General features: G+C 37.5%; 1 protein-coding gene and 1 long non-coding RNA gene across 4 annotated transcripts in view; one reads left to right on the top strand and one right to left on the bottom strand.

Moving 5' to 3' along the window:
* The window catches only part of LOC137240311 (MTOR-associated protein MEAK7), a 401,092-nt gene extending 389,333 nt beyond the window's left edge, over positions 1–11,759 (top strand). For 2 of the 3 annotated variants that reach the window (XM_067766374.1, XM_067766372.1), the window contains one exon: positions 11,510–11,758. In XM_067766374.1, the coding sequence (XP_067622475.1) occupies positions 11,510–11,623 (114 nt within the window). In that variant the 3' untranslated portion in view covers positions 11,624–11,758. Of the gene's footprint in view, positions 1–11,509 lie in introns of all 3 variants that reach the window. The other variant, XM_067766373.1, reaches the window with a different exon arrangement.
* Positions 1–15,649, bottom strand: part of LOC137240312 (uncharacterized) — a 372,934-nt gene that overhangs the window by 181,482 nt on the left and 175,803 nt on the right. The window lies entirely within an intron of this gene.

The following is a 15,649-nucleotide window of genomic DNA, read 5'->3' as shown; positions in this document are numbered from 1 at the left end:
GGAATACAATAGCTTACGCAAAAAGCAAAGATTTCTCATTTTTAAGAAATTATATACATCGCATCCGAGGATTTGTGTGGAAAATGAAGATATATGTATCATACTTCCTTTTATGTATCATACTTCTTTTTAGAAAAAATTAACCGGGCCGCATTGTTTAAGGCCAATTGTAATTTGTTTAGCGATATCGAGTCAAGGTTACCGTATATAAGCTCGCTGTAGGGCATATGAGGTACAATAAGAGATTTTATCAGCTTTATCTTGGGGTCTCGCGGCAACAAATAGGCAGTTCTGTATAAACTTCGTAGAGTACTATAAATTTTACCAATGACAAGGTTCATATGATCAACACAAGTCAGAGTGGAGTCGGTTTTAAATCTCTAATTGGTAACCACATCGTGAAAGAATATTTTGTCTCCATTAAGCATAATTTAAGGAAGATTGTTTAAGTCATACGAGGCGTTCGATATTACTACTGCCTTTGATTTAGTTGCATTAAGAGATAGTTTATTTAATTGAGCCCACTCTCCTATGCATGTTAAATCTTCATTCAGCCTGAAAAATAGGTCATCGGAAAGACCAATTGGACGAGACAGGTATATTTGAGTATCATCGGCATAAAGATGAAAGGAGGCATTGCGACAACAGGCAACTATGTCATTTATAAAAAGCGTAAAGAGTGTTGGACCTAGGATAGACCCTTGCGGAATGCCAGATTTTATGGAGTTTAAATTTGAGACTTTATCAGCACATTTTATTTGTTGAAACCGGTTACAGAGGTAGCTTTGCACTAACTTTATGGCATATGGGCCGAAGTTAAAACTAGTTTCAAGTTTGTGATTTAGTTCTTCAAAATCAACCATGTCAAAAGCTCTCGAGAAATCCAAAGCACGAGCATGGTAAGTTCTTTATTGTCAAAGGCCGGACGTATATCTTCAAGAATCTTAAGCATGGATGTTGCACAACTATGCCCCCTTCTAAATCCCGACTGGACTTCGGATAGCAAATTATTATTATATATATGGTGAGTTATTTGCATTGCTAATAGCTTCTCAAACACCTTAGATAAGGCAGGTAACAGACTTATTGGTCTAAATTCTTTGTAAGAACACGGAGACCTTGTTTTAGGAACCGGAGTAATATTTGCAATTTTCCATTGACTAGGAAACCTACTGGACATAATTGAGAAATTAAAGATACTAGAGTTCGCCCAATGGTTGAAATTCCACCACAGGAAAGGAAAGGAAAGTAAAGGAAAGGAAACGAAAGAAAAGGAAAGGAGGGGAAGGGAAAGAAAAGAAAAGAAAACAAAGGAAAGGAAAATAAAAGAATAGAATGGAAAAGAAAGGAAAGCAAAGGAAAGGAAAGAAATAGACCTGATGCATGATCAACTATGATTTTTGTTTAATTTTTATTGTGTACAAAGCAACTCCTCGGCCATGCTCACGATTCAGCATAGTACACAAAAAGCAAGTACACAGCGTGTCTATAGTATGAATAAGTGCATGTGTAGTGGTAAGACCTGAATGTTTGATTTTTCAAATTTTTTTTATTTATGGATAACAGTGCAGCTCAAAATTTCCTATCAATACATATATAATTTGTATACCTTAGAAAGGTAAAAAGAAAGGAAAGGAAAGGAAAGGAAAGGAAAGGAAAGGAAAGGAAAGGAAAGGAAAGGAAAGGAAAGGAAGGAAAATCAATGGAAGGGAAATAAAAATAAAAGAAATGAAGGGGAAGAAAAGTAGAAGAATGGAATGGAAAGGGAAGGAAAGGAATGGAAAGTAAAGTAAAGGAAAAGAAAGGAAGGAAAGGAAAGGAAGGAATATGAATGGAAGAGAAATGAAAGTAAAAGAAAGGAAATAACAAAAATTAAAAGAAAGGAAAGCAAAGGAAAATAAAGAAAAGGTAAGGAAAGGAAAGGAAAGGAAATGAAAGGAAAGGAAACGAAAAGGAAAAGAAAGGAAGGGAAAGGAAAGGAAAGGAAACGAAAGGAAAGTAAAGGAAAGGAAACGAAAGGAAAGGAAATGAAAGGAAAGGAAAGCAAAGAAAAGAAAACAAAGGAAAGGAAAACAAAAGAATAGAATGGAAAAGAGGAAAGCAAAGGAAAGAAACGAAATAGACTTGATGCATGATCAGCTATGTGTTTTTGTTTAATTTTTATTGTGTACAAAGCAACTCCTCGGCCATGCTCACGATTCAGCATAGTGTCTATAGTATGAATAAGTGCATGTGTAGTGGTAAGACTTGAATGTTAAATTTTTTATATTAAAATGATTTTTCAAATTTTTTTTATTTATGGATAACAGTGCAGCTAAAAATTTCCTATCAATACATATATAATTTGTATACCTTAGAATTATAGTTTAGCAGAAACGGTTCCACATTTTTTCATCTTGTCTATTTATGTATATGATGTGTTAGCGAAGCGGTGGCGTAAGGTAGAATAAGTTTTTTTAATTGTATGCTAATACCGTCAATTCCCACGGCATTAGACTTTATAGCAAAAATAGCATCCAGCACATCGCTTTCGTCGACCACTGAAAAATCAAAGGCACTTATATCCAGTCTTCTGTCTACACAGGTTACAGCGATTCTGTCATCGATATTATTCTTATTCACATCATTATTTTTTCCACACAAGAAATAGGAGTTCATAACATTTGGGTCGTGGCTGCATTCAATGTTATGTTTTTTACAGACTCCAAAAGATAGAAGATTTTCCAAGAGCACTCTTGTTGGCAAATTTGTATTAAATTTAATATTCAGGTATGCTACTTTAGCATTCCGTATGAAAAGGGTAGCTTGATTTCTCAGAAGGCGGTAGTCTTCCCAGTGCTTATCATCGCGATATCTCTTCCATTCCCTGTAAGCCCTCTCACGTTTTTTTATGTGTTTCAAAACCTCCGATGTGAACCAGGGCTTTTTATGGCCGTGAATTTTAAAAGACTTTAGCGGAACAAATCTATCAAAAAGGTACCAAACCAGGTTATTAAAGTATTTTACCTTCTCGTCGAAATTTGAAATGGATAAGCAACCACTCCAATCAAGACGAGAAGCTTCTTGATTAAGAAGTTCCATGTTATTACCGATTCGGGCTCTGTTGTATTAAATTTCAAATCATAGCACAAGAAGGGCATTTCATGGTCAGAGATACCATCCATCGGAAGCTGGTCAGTATGATTGATATAATTTATATTGTTAACACACATTAAATCTAGCAAACTAGGCTTACTATTAGGAGCAAAACGGGTTGCAAATTTATTTGTAATTTTTAAGACACACGCCTGAAAATTATTAATAATACTTTTACTACGGGAATCACAGTTAAGCAGATCTACTTTGAAATCTCCACAAAAAATGACGTGGTCATAATTTAAAGAAAACTCTGTTATTTTATGAAAAAGGTGTGTTAAATCGTTAGACCTATTGGGGTTATAAACACATGCCACAAAACACTTTGTACTGACATCGTCTATTTCAATAAAAAATACATTCAACCTCGTTTGCATGCTCTGAACGATAAGCCACTTTTGGAATTAAAACATCTTTGCAGTAAATTGCAACACCACCACCACGATTGTTATCTTTTCTGTCATCATTCCTCAGCTGTACATACTTATTTATAGAATAAGAATCATAATCAACGTTGGATCTGAACCAGGTTTCCGTAAGGCAAATTAAATCAATATTTTGATCGGCAAATAAATACGAAAGGGAATCAAGTTTCTGAGTCGTAAAACTCCGCACATTTAAGTGACACATACTCATAGCAACGAAGCAAAATGATAACAACAAAGCAGTAAGAGGGGGGAAGTAGAAAAAAGAAAAGAAAAATATAATATATATGCATTGTTGTTTTCATTGCTCGCTTACAGCAATTCGATCAGCGCTCTCTTTGTCACTGATTTTCACTGCTTCACCTTGTTGACGTGTACGCACATATACATCTCCACGTATAGACAAAGCAGAAGTAAGTTTTCTCTGTTTTTTTAGTTGCGGTGCATGCTGCAGTGTTTCGCGACTGTTCTCAGTTAGGCAATCACGCACAAAGATCTTTCCATTTTCGTTGCGCCCAATATCACTGAGAGTCATAGATCTTTTATTTAATTTCCAAAAATTTGAAATTGCTCTTAAAAGCAAGAAGCGGTCAGTGGGTGAATTCAGTTTTATTATGACGGGAGAGCTACCGTTTTTGTGCTTGCTCTTTTGAATGCGAAATGCAGAGCGTATTGACGGCGCGGTCAATTGAACCGAGTTACATATTTTTGTGAAGACTTCGTCTATATCTTCGTTTGGTGTTTGGGGGACTCCACTTACCAGCACATCAGATAGAACAGCATTGTTTTGGCATTCATTCAACTGAGCCTTTAATGAGTTGACATCAGATCGAAGCTGCCTGCATTCACTTTCAGCTGCCTGTACTTTGGACTGCAGACTGCTGAAGCTGCTCTTTAAATTCGAGATCTCTGCAGCCAACTCAACCACTCTCTGAATAACCCGCTGTTCCGATTCTCTTAGTTGATCCCTTACTTTTTCCGCGATCTCCTCTAACATGCTCTCTTTCCACATTATAAGTTTTGCTTCAAGGCGCGAAATCTCACCTGAAACCGCCGGTGAGCTCTCAATTTTCGTAGGCTTAACAAATGTTGGTATGTGAAGCGGAGAAGAAGCCGTTTGCCGTGTTGTGATTTTTTTCATCTCCGGAGCCATATTGGTGGTCAAATTAAAATTAAAAAGTTAATCAAACAAGCACAGAAGCAGCACAACTTTCAATAAGCTTTCACACTTTTATCACAGATCGCCTTACAAAGAACGTCAGCGTATTTCAAGGAATTAATTTGCTGCAGCGAAACCGAATACGCGTCTATTCTCTTTGCATTATAGATATTTTTTCTCTCTGCTTCCTTTGACGATTGGAAGAACATTTTTGTGGTACTGCCTGTCGATTCATCTGTGTATTCACTACGCCATGCTTCTTGCATTTCTTGCTGTACAATTTCTTTAGTATAGCTCATAGGAAACTTTTTGTAAACAGGACTTGTAGTCAGCCCTGCCGCTTCCTTGGCTGCTTTATCTGCTTGCTCATTTCCGTCGATGCCAGTATGATGAGCTTTTACCCAAGAGAAATTATTTTGTGTTTTTTTTTTTGACGTAGAAAGCACAACCGCTTATGTATTGACGCTATTAATGGCGTCGTACTGCTTCTATTTTTGATAGCTTCAAGACATGATTGGCTATCACAAAAAATGTGTAGGTTTTGTGTTGCCAAGAAAAAAAGTGAAATTGATTTTACCGTGGTGGTCAATAGTGAGGGACGTGGGTACCCGTTTATAATTTTCTGGGTTTGTCTCCCGTATTATTGTCCAGCAATAATCTCCCATCATTTCTTCATTCCAAAAACCTTGGTAACACTTTTCAAAAATCATGAGGTCTTGGTGAAACCTTTCACCCTGTTCATCACTTTCAGCACCTAGGTTTGCGGGAAAATTATCCAAATGTGAATGCAAAAAATGCATTTTGAGGGACATGTTGCATTTCATAGCACTGTAGTTTTTCAACAAGGCTTTGACCATCTATCTATAGTTGGGATCTTTGTTGTTGCCAAGAAATCCACTAAAGACTTGCTTAAAGCTGTCCCAAGCCGCTGCTTCTACTGATGATAAATGATTCGAAAAATTTTCGTCTTTCAGAAACTTTCTAATTTGCGGACCAACAAATATACCTTCTTTTAATTTGGCTTGAGTTATTTTAGGGCAAATATCGTTAGGTACTGGAACGATGGCGCGTCCTTATTTAAAGCCTTTACAAAATTTTTCATTAATCCTAATTTGATGTGAAGAGCTGGCAAAATAACTCGTTCGGGATTTACTAGAGGCGGGTTTGCGATATTGCAGGCACCTGGTTCGTACTCAGCTCTTGGTGGCCAGTTTTCCTGAATATAATGGGTTTCTCTAGCACGGCTGTCCCAAAGGCAGAGAAAACAGCAATATTTAGTGAAACCTCCTTGAAGGCCGAGAATTATAGCTACAACCAGGGATGTATTTCATATACTATTTATTTGAAATTGTACCACCGAAACTGCATACCGCCCAGGCTGTCCCATCGCTGCAAACAAGATCTTAAAACTTCGCTATCAAATTTCAATAATTTCAAATCCCTGGCCAAGTCATTAAGTTCGGCTTGAGAGAGTCGATGTGGGACCTCTCCTTCTTGTTCACTGTCTGAATTATTTGCTTCGGAGTCACATTCTCTTGAGGCTTCAAAACTTATAGGCGACCAAGGTATGGGTAAGGTATCGTCATGTAATTTTGGTTTTTTAGCTGATCCTACATTTGGATAACTTATTAATTTCCTCTTTTTTCTCGTTTTACCTTTAAGGTCTATCACGCAAAACACTGGTCGTGGTTAAAGGGTTCAGGTCACATCATTGGAACACCAGACTTCATGTTATGACCTTTACCCGATACCCATCTCATTAAAGTTAATCTACAGGAGGCGCAAATAAAATGAGTTGTCCAAGATTTATCGAGATTTTTTACACGGAAACCGAAATAATGAAAGTATGCATCTTTGACAGAATTAGTTATTTTCCGAGCTGAGTTTCCAAAAATATAATGTTCGCAAATAAAGCAAAAATCATCCGGATTATTTTTACATTTAAAATCTCTTTTGCAATAAGCCATTTCGTAAACACATCTACCGATATAGTATATATAAATTTGCACTACAATTTGCAAAACAAAATTTACAACAAACAGTAGTGACAATTAAATACTTCATGTCTTTTTAAATTTATTAGACCCTAAGGTAGAGTGACCAAATGAAATGTCTCGCCAATTTTATCAAATTAATACTAAAATTTTAGGATAGACGCTTGCAAGTTAACAGGGCTATAGTCTATGCTAAAAATTTTCGTAGTTAAATTACCTACAACATAGGAGGGCTAACTTTTTTTCGTCCGTAGAATTTTTCCGATTTTAAAGTGGTTAAATCTGAAGTTTTGTAAAAAATTTCTTTTTTTTTGCTCAAAATTTTTTCAACGTTTTTTGGCATAGTGGCCAAACTACTGAAGATACTGAAAGGAGGTGAAGGCAAGACATGTTTACGGGAATTAGTATAATGTATAATTCAACAGTTTAAAACGAAAAAATGAAAAATACAATTTTTGCCGTACCTATATGAAGTAGTGTTCTGCAAAAATGGGAATTTTCATATTTTCGCCGATATCTCGGAAACTGGATTTGCCACAGGAAAATGGAAGTCATATTCGGAATCAGGAGAAAATTTCACCTTAGGAAAGGCCTATTTTATTCTTGGAGACTAAAGTTGTTCAAAATTTGTTGAGTAGTGTTTTCTTTGATACATCCAGCTGGCATAACGTAAACACCATTAATGTCCCGGAAAACTTTTTTCTCGTATTCTTGATAGCATATATAGTTGCCTCCTCTGAACCATATTGTAATAAATAATAGTTGAGTAGACAATGACAACGAGACGTCCGAATAAAACCTCAGAAGCGTTTGAAGTGAAGTGTAATGAAGATATAGCGGCTCCGGTGCAACTACATTTGTCAATGCCAAAAGCTTCTTTATATTTAAAAGTTCGTGTAAAAATTATGCATCGTTTCGCCTCCGTCTTTGAAAATTTTAGCGGTAAAAGGTTCTTCTGTGCCTCAGTTGTTGTTGTTGTTGTAGCAGTGCTTCGCCCCATCCAATAGGTTCGTCCGATCACAAATTGTGATCAATGTCCTTTCAGTTTCAAAATGGGTGGACCATAGTGAGAGGGGTGTTAGAGGCGTTGGTTTCACATTACAATTGTTATGTTGGGACACATTACAAGCAGGACATACATCTTCTATGTCGGGGTTGATTCTGGATAGGTAGGAGTTTAACCTGTTACAGTATCCAGATCGAAGTTGAGCTAGAGTGACGCGCGTTTTCCAAGCGAGAGTGCCTTCCTCTTCTGCAAGTTCTGGCTATTTTTCTTTAAGAACTGGATTCGCCGGGCAATTCTTACATAGAGGTCCGACGCCTGTTTATGGATATAACAGAGTACGTGATTTTTTGCTTCATACTGCTGTGTTCTCAGGTGCCGTATTTCTTTAGAATGCTTACGGAGATGACCCCTTAAACCCCTGGGAGATATAGCCTCATCAATCAGATTTTTGGTGGGTTACCCAGGTTTCTGGGTATTCAACAGAAACTGTTTGTTCAGCATTTTATTTCTCTCCCTAATGGGGGGTATCTTGTCTCATTGTGTAGGTGGTGTTCTGGGGACATAAGAAGACAGCCCGTAGCGGTTCTGAGGGCAGTATTTTGGCAGGCCTGTATTCCTTCCTGTGAGTAACCTTTAGTCTTGGCGACCATATCGGGGACGCGAAGCATGCAATCGGCCGGCCAATTACTTTGCAAGTGGTAATGAGTGTTTCTTTGTCTTTACCCCAAGTTCTGCCTGCAAGAGATTTGAGGATTTCATTACGGCTCGATATTTTAGGAACAATTGCTCTTCAAAATGTAGATCCTGATCGAACATCACACCCAAGTTATGATTTGGTCGGTGACAATGTCAGGTTTCGCGAAGCGAGGAAACTGCAGAGATCAGGGAGATAGCTTTTATTACAAAGCTCATCGATCTGTGGGCCTGGGCCTGTTGCCATTATTGTGCAGTAATCGGCGTAGGAAACGCTAGTGACTCCTTCTCCGATGCTTGCCGACCAGACCGATAATTTGCGGTCCACCTTTTGAGACTTGGAGGAAGCGAGGACCCTTCCAGGTCTTCCAGTAGCGTGCCATGGTTGAGTTGACAGGTCTAGCGCAACGAGAACTGTCCTATGGTGATGATTGGCAAGACGCAAATTTGAAGTGAAATAGGAAGCAGGATGGCATGAAGTGGCTTGGCTACTGGCGATAGGAGAGATATCGGACGATAAGAACTTTCTATGTTTGCTGGTTTCCCACGCTTTAATAGCCGAACCACCCTGGCCATTTTCCATTTTTCGGGGATGACGAAGGTGAACTGGGACAGGCTGAAGACATGCGCTAGATATTGAAATCTCTCTTTGCCTACTGCTATAGGTGGTTTAGCGTGAACGATGGCATCTTCAACCTCTTTGGCGGTGATGATAATTGGGGACACGCTGTATTTATGCTTGTGTGCGCGTCTGATGACCCGCCGTCTGGCTTTGTCAACCGTAGAATGCATTACATTTTGTCGGTAAAAAGCGCTCGTGTATTATTCGGATATGACCTCACTTTATCGCCAAAGGCGATGGAAATTTTGTCACTGTGCTTAGTCGGGTTCTATAGGGTGTTTGCTGTGGACCATAGCTTACCTACACCTGCAGAAAGCTTACAATTCTTTAAGTTATCCTCCCATTTCTCCCGCTTGTGTGCATCCACTAGCAATCTGATGCGTTGGTTTATATACCTTATTTGGGTGTCGCTGGGGTCGTGCTGTCTTATAAGGTCACGTTCTCTCGCTAGAGTTGCGGCTCCCGATGGAAAATGTGGCCGGACTTCCGGGATTATTACGGCGGGAATAAAACGAGCCATAGCGGATTTGACCTTGCGGAAAGCACGCTCCCCTAGACATGCATCAGTCGGGAAAGGGAGGGCAGCAAAACGATTGCCAGTATAAGTAGCGAAGGTGAGTTGTAACGACCAGCATAACTGCGTTCACCAGTAGCGAAGACATTGGAAATCTTTCTGCTTTGTCAGTTTACTGCGAATCTTCGCCTAGCCACTCATCACCATGGTTTCTGCAAAATGCATAGCACTACCAACGCTGTCAAAAGCTTTTGACACAGTCAACCACGGGGCTCAAAACGTCTTATGGCAAATTATCTGAACCTAGCCGACCAAATCTACATTGAACTTTCACGTCGATGGTGTTACGGTACCAACCATCAGTCATCCAAAGATCTTAGGGGTAACATTCAGTGACACTCTCACCTTCAAGGCGTATGCCATCGAAGTTGTATCTAAAGTACAAACCGCAACAAAATCTTCAATTCGCTTGTCAGCAGCACTTGAAGAAAATATAAAGAAACGTTGCTATCCATGTACAAATCAATTGGCCGGCCGCCCAACAGCAAATCTAAACTACAATGACACAATCAAACCATACCCGTCCTCATATATGGCGAGGAGAAATGAATTTCCAGTCATAGAAGACAGTGTTTCTGTTTTGCAAAAATTTTCTTATTGTCCCAGGAGTTACTATGACCTCAAAAAATCACCGCTTGTATCGTATAAATAGTTTTTACATTAAGAATTTTTCAATTACTTTTGCAATTCCTTTGAGAAATGGGAAATTTCTTTTGGCATTCCTTGAAATGTAATTGCAAATTTTTCAATTACATTTGCAATTCCTTTCGAAAGTACTGGGATAGAAATTACATTTGAGCAAAGTATTTTTTTTTTTTCAATTACAAACAAAACATTTTTTGTACTTTAGCCGCAAAAAAACGAAATTACTTTTGGTATTTTTTTAGCAATTGAAATGTAATCAATTCCTTTGCTGTGGAGGTAATTGATTACCTAAAGTAATCATTACTACCCAGCTCTGCCTACAACTTAAGATATGTTTCCCCATCAGAATATTTTTATTTCAATAAAGTATAATATTTATTTCAATTCGAATCGATTGGAAATTAGATTTTATTTATTTCAAACTATTAGGCCCGGATTTTCAGTGCGAGTTTAAACTACAGCTAAACTTGACTAGAATTTAACCTTGCAGTTTTTGATGCTCAGAATAAATTTTTCGGTGCAAATTTAAGCTGTAAATAAAGTCAATATCAATCTTATACTATTTTCACACAGAAACTTAATGATCTCATTTCACCTTCTAATGAAATCGTAAATTTTTTGCTTTCACACAGAAGTAACTGCTCGATTAGTATGAAGGATGAAATGTCAAGCGAATAAAATGACAATGCTATATGACAGACAATCATGGCGGAACGATACAAGGTGGCAACATGGTGACATACCTACATACATAAATAAGAATTCCATGTACTTTGTTTTTGTAAATTCGATGGACAAATGTCAAAATCGTACTGCGCCGGAAGTTGATGTATCAAATCAAATAAAAAAAGGTTATAATCAGCATTTCGATGCGGCCACCTTGTATCGTTCCGCCATGCAGACAATGACATTTACTTTGACAAATGACATTTTTAAGCACTGAACACACCAAAAACTAAGAAACTGAACGCCCCCAACAGAGTTGCATTGTGCTTTTGACTTCATTAGTCATTCGATTAGCTACTAATGAAATAATTATAGATTCGAATTTTGTAGGGAAGATTGAGCTCAATAAGCGTCTTAATGTAGAAAAATGCCTTTATTATTCAATAAGCCGTCTATGTGAAAACAGTATTACCATGCCATTATGAACACTTACATACAATTTTACTGCTCGTACTGAATAACCGGGCATTGATTTCTACAGCATAGTTACTAATATTTTTTTTTTTAATTTTACACACTCATACTTTCAGGACGCTGTGAAAAATTCAATATTGGATATAAACTTGGAAGATAAGGTTATGCTTCAGTTGGGAGGCAAAGAACTACATTCAGAAGGTCTCCGAGAACCTGACATGGGCTTGTGAAAATGTACCATATCTACTGAGCACTAATAGATAGTTAGCTGGTCGCATACATTACTTTTGTATCATACTGTAATAAAATGTTATTTTTTTCCTTTTGGTATGCTTTACGACATCGAAAAAATTTCAGTTTCTATTTCAAATGTTTAGAGGTGCCTCAACGTGATTGAAGTATGGAGATTTTCTACTTTGCATCACAAATTGGCCAGCTGAAAAGAATCATTAATATGTGCTGGACATGCACAAATTAACTTTGGCACAAAATCAAAAACGTGGTTATATGGATAGCCTAAGTCAAGATTTGCAGGGTCGTGAAAAAATTATGCAAAAAAAAAAACCCATTCTCAACAAAAATTCCTTGCAAGCTTTTTTCCCATCTCCCATTCCTCTTATTCTGAATGAATTTTGTGAAAGTTTTCGCTTCGTTAAGGAAGAAAATTACATGTTACGAATGTGAATTAAAGGGGGATTTTTCCATTTTTAAAGAATTTTTTCGCTTTTTAAATTGAAAGGAATGCAGCAAAATAAAATAGTTTAAGTAAATGGTTTCTTTAACGAAAAGACACTAGTTTGTACCAGAATACATTAATATTCTACCATAACACTCTTTATTTTAAGTCTAAAAGTATATAAAAAAGCATTAGATAGAGCTTTTAGTAAATTTGATGTAAAGTTATCCAGAAATTACGCAAGGGTTTTTTTAAAGGAGATGAAGAAGGCTTGAACAGGTTTTGACGTATGACGAAATAAGAGTTGAACTCGGCACGGCCGCCAAGGCAACTCAAGTGGATTTATATCTTATTTCTCAGTTTTAAACAAATTGGCCACAAAAATTATTCTTTTAAATTTTTTTAATCACTGCTATGCCCTCCTAAATGCACACAGCGATGTGCCGTACAGGAAAGATGACGAACCTGAGCCAATCATTCTTCTAACTATATAGGCAATTAAAAAGTAAAGACCTCTCTCGGAAAACGAGAATCATGCTCTATACGTTACTTATCGTATCGGTCGTGCTATAAGATGCTAAAGCATCGACACTGATAACATCAGATGGGGCAGCTTTGAGAGTGCTCGGGAGAAAAGCTCTTAGAAAGATTTTCGGTGCTTAGCCACGGTGAGTACCGAAGAAGATTTAATGAAGAGCTGTACTAGCGTAATCAGATCGACCACGTTCTGATAGACGGACGTCATGCCTCTAGTGCTATCGATGTGCGCACGATCCGAGAACCTAACATCGACTCGAACCATTATCTCGTCGCAGACAAAATTGGTTACCGGCGACCACAAAAAAACAACTGATACAATGAAGAATGCCGCGTTGCAACCGAAAGAAAAGACGCTGCCTACAGGGCTATGTTAAATGCGAACGCATATTTCCAAAAATGGAAATTAAAAATAAATGTCGCTAAAAGCAGTGACTTATATACACATAACCAAATTGTTATGGTAACGCATCTTTAGTGGAGCAGCAAGGAAGGCAGTTGGTATGATTTGTGGTGCACTGTGGCTAGTCATGTCGGCTGGGCTGGGTTCTTGCCAACCTTGCTGTCCTGGGACATGAACAGAAAAAATTCCTATCATGCCTATTAAAATCAACTGTCAGAAGCGCAGAGCCAACTCAAAACGCTATAATTGAAACTAAAATAACATCCGGCCGAACCGGATGTCACGGACAGACCGTTAAACATTCAAAAAGAAATTCAAAAATAAATAAAAAAAAAACTTAAAAAAAAGTTTACGCAAAAAAAAGGAACAAAATTAACCGAACCGGAAATGACCGGTTACCAAACGCAGAAAATCAAAATGACAAAAAAAAGCTGAAAATTAGAACAAACAAACAAAAAGGGGCCGAATATACATAGGGGGTGCCGCGGATGTTGTTGCGACGCCCGGTGCTATTCCCACCCTCAAAACCATGGCCACCGACGCACCTATATTTCGGTGGCCCCTTTACCTGTATATACCTTCGCCTTCTAAATAAACAAGAATATCAGCATTCCCATTTTTAAATTACAAGATATTTGTTGACAAGGCATTATGAATAAAAATAATACAAAATTCATTTTATTATATTATTACATCATTTTTACCCTACTAGCAGAAGAGAGAATGTTGGCAACCGCCAAAATTTAAAATTTTTATTGTAAGTTTTGGGCTGTATATTTTAATTATACGCTCAGTGGTAAGTATAGCTATACGTCCTAGCTATAATTCAATTAGTGGTATATTTGGTTTTTATTGTATTGTATTTGATTTTATTTTAGTTTATTTCATGTGTATTTTTATTATAAATATTTATAATCTTTATTATTTTATCGAATTTTATTTTATTATAAGTTACTTTGTTTTTGGTATATTTATTTAAAATTTTATTGTGTTTTATTTTATTTTTTCGTGTTCTTACTAATACTATTTATAATCTTTATTTATTTTATTAAATTTTATTTTATTGTATTTTACTTTATTATAGTTTATTTTATTTTTGGTAATTTTAGTGTAATTTTATTGTATTTTATTTTACATATGTTTATAGATGTATCTATATATTTATATAAATATATATATATATTTTCCCAAAAAAAAAATTAAATTATTGTCTTTTTCTTTCTTTAGGTCCGCCATATTTTTAATTTTGTTTAAACTTTACTATTTCCCTTTTCGTTTGTGCTTATATTTCTATCTCTAAATTTTCTTTCCTAGTTTATTTAATTAAGTTTTAATTATTTTCTCATTTAAAATTCGTTTTAAATCTTAGTTTCTAATTCTAAATTTTTCTTGTGTAGGCATTTGATTCAGTTTAATTATGTTCTTATCTCCAATCTATTTTAAATCTTTGTTTCTAACTTTAAATTTTCCTTTCCTGTTTCTATTTAAACAAGTTTAATTATTTTCCCATATAAAATCTATTTCAAACCTTAGTTTCTAATTCTAATTAATTAAGTTTAATTATGTTCTTATCTTAAATCTATTTTAAATTCTTGTTTCTAACTTTAAATTTTCCTTTCCAGTTTCTATTTAAATAAGTTCAATTATTTTCACATTTTAAATCTTAGTTTTCTGATTCTATGATTTATCTATTTAAGTTTAGCAAATCAGTGTTTGATTTATCTTTAAATACTAAATTTTCTCGTTTTCAAAATTGTGTTTAATTATAATTATATTGGAACAGACTCACCGCTGTGCCGTAGTTGCTACTCTTGTTGTTGTGGCCGGCTATTGCAGCATGTCTATATTGGGTTCGTTGCAGCAGGCCTATGGTTGGGGCCCTGCTATTGTTGTCTTTGCTGGTGGTTGTGGTTGCCAGTGGTTGGTGGTTGGTGGCGCTGTTGGATGACTCAGTCGATGATGATAGCGCGCTGGTGGTTGTCGCGCTCGAAGATGGCGCAGTCGAGCATGGTAGCGCGCGCGGTTTGGCGCCTGGTGGTTGTCGCGCCCGAAGATGGCGCAGTCGATGATTATAGCGCGCGTTGGGTGGCGCCCTGGTGGTTGTCGCGCTCGAAGAGGGCGCAGTCAAGTATGGTAGCGCGCGCGGTGTGGTGCGCTGGTGGTTGGTGCTCCGAAGATATCGCCAAGGATGTTAGCGTGCGTTGGAGCATTGGTGGTTGTTGCGCTCGAAAATGGCGCAGTCGAGTATGGTAGCGTGCGCGCGGTGGAGAGCTGGTGGTTGTCGCACTCGAAGATGTCGCCAAGGATGGTAACGCGCGGTTTGGTTGGCGCTATTGTTGAGGGTAGCGCGCGATGTTGCGCTGTTGGTGGTGGTAGCACACGGTGGTTATTGTGGCCGCCTGATTTTGGTGCTAGCGGGCGGTGTTGTTGATTAGCGCGCTGATTTTAAAACAATATTTTCGATGCAGCAGGCCTATGTTTGGCGGCCATGCTGTTGTTGTTATTGCTGGTGGTTGTTGCGGCCGCCTGTCTTTGTGGGCGGAATCGTGATGCGATCGCCTGCTTCTTGTGGCCAATCGTCGGGGCGTTGGTGGTGGTGTGGGGTACAATATTGGCGGTGTTGCCTGCTGTAATGGTCTT

Source organism: Eurosta solidaginis, chromosome 2 (genome assembly GCF_040869045.1).
Source record: "Eurosta solidaginis isolate ZX-2024a chromosome 2, ASM4086904v1, whole genome shotgun sequence".
Lineage (NCBI taxonomy): Eukaryota > Metazoa > Arthropoda > Insecta > Diptera > Tephritidae > Eurosta > Eurosta solidaginis.
This window is presented reverse-complemented; position numbering and strand designations above follow the sequence as displayed.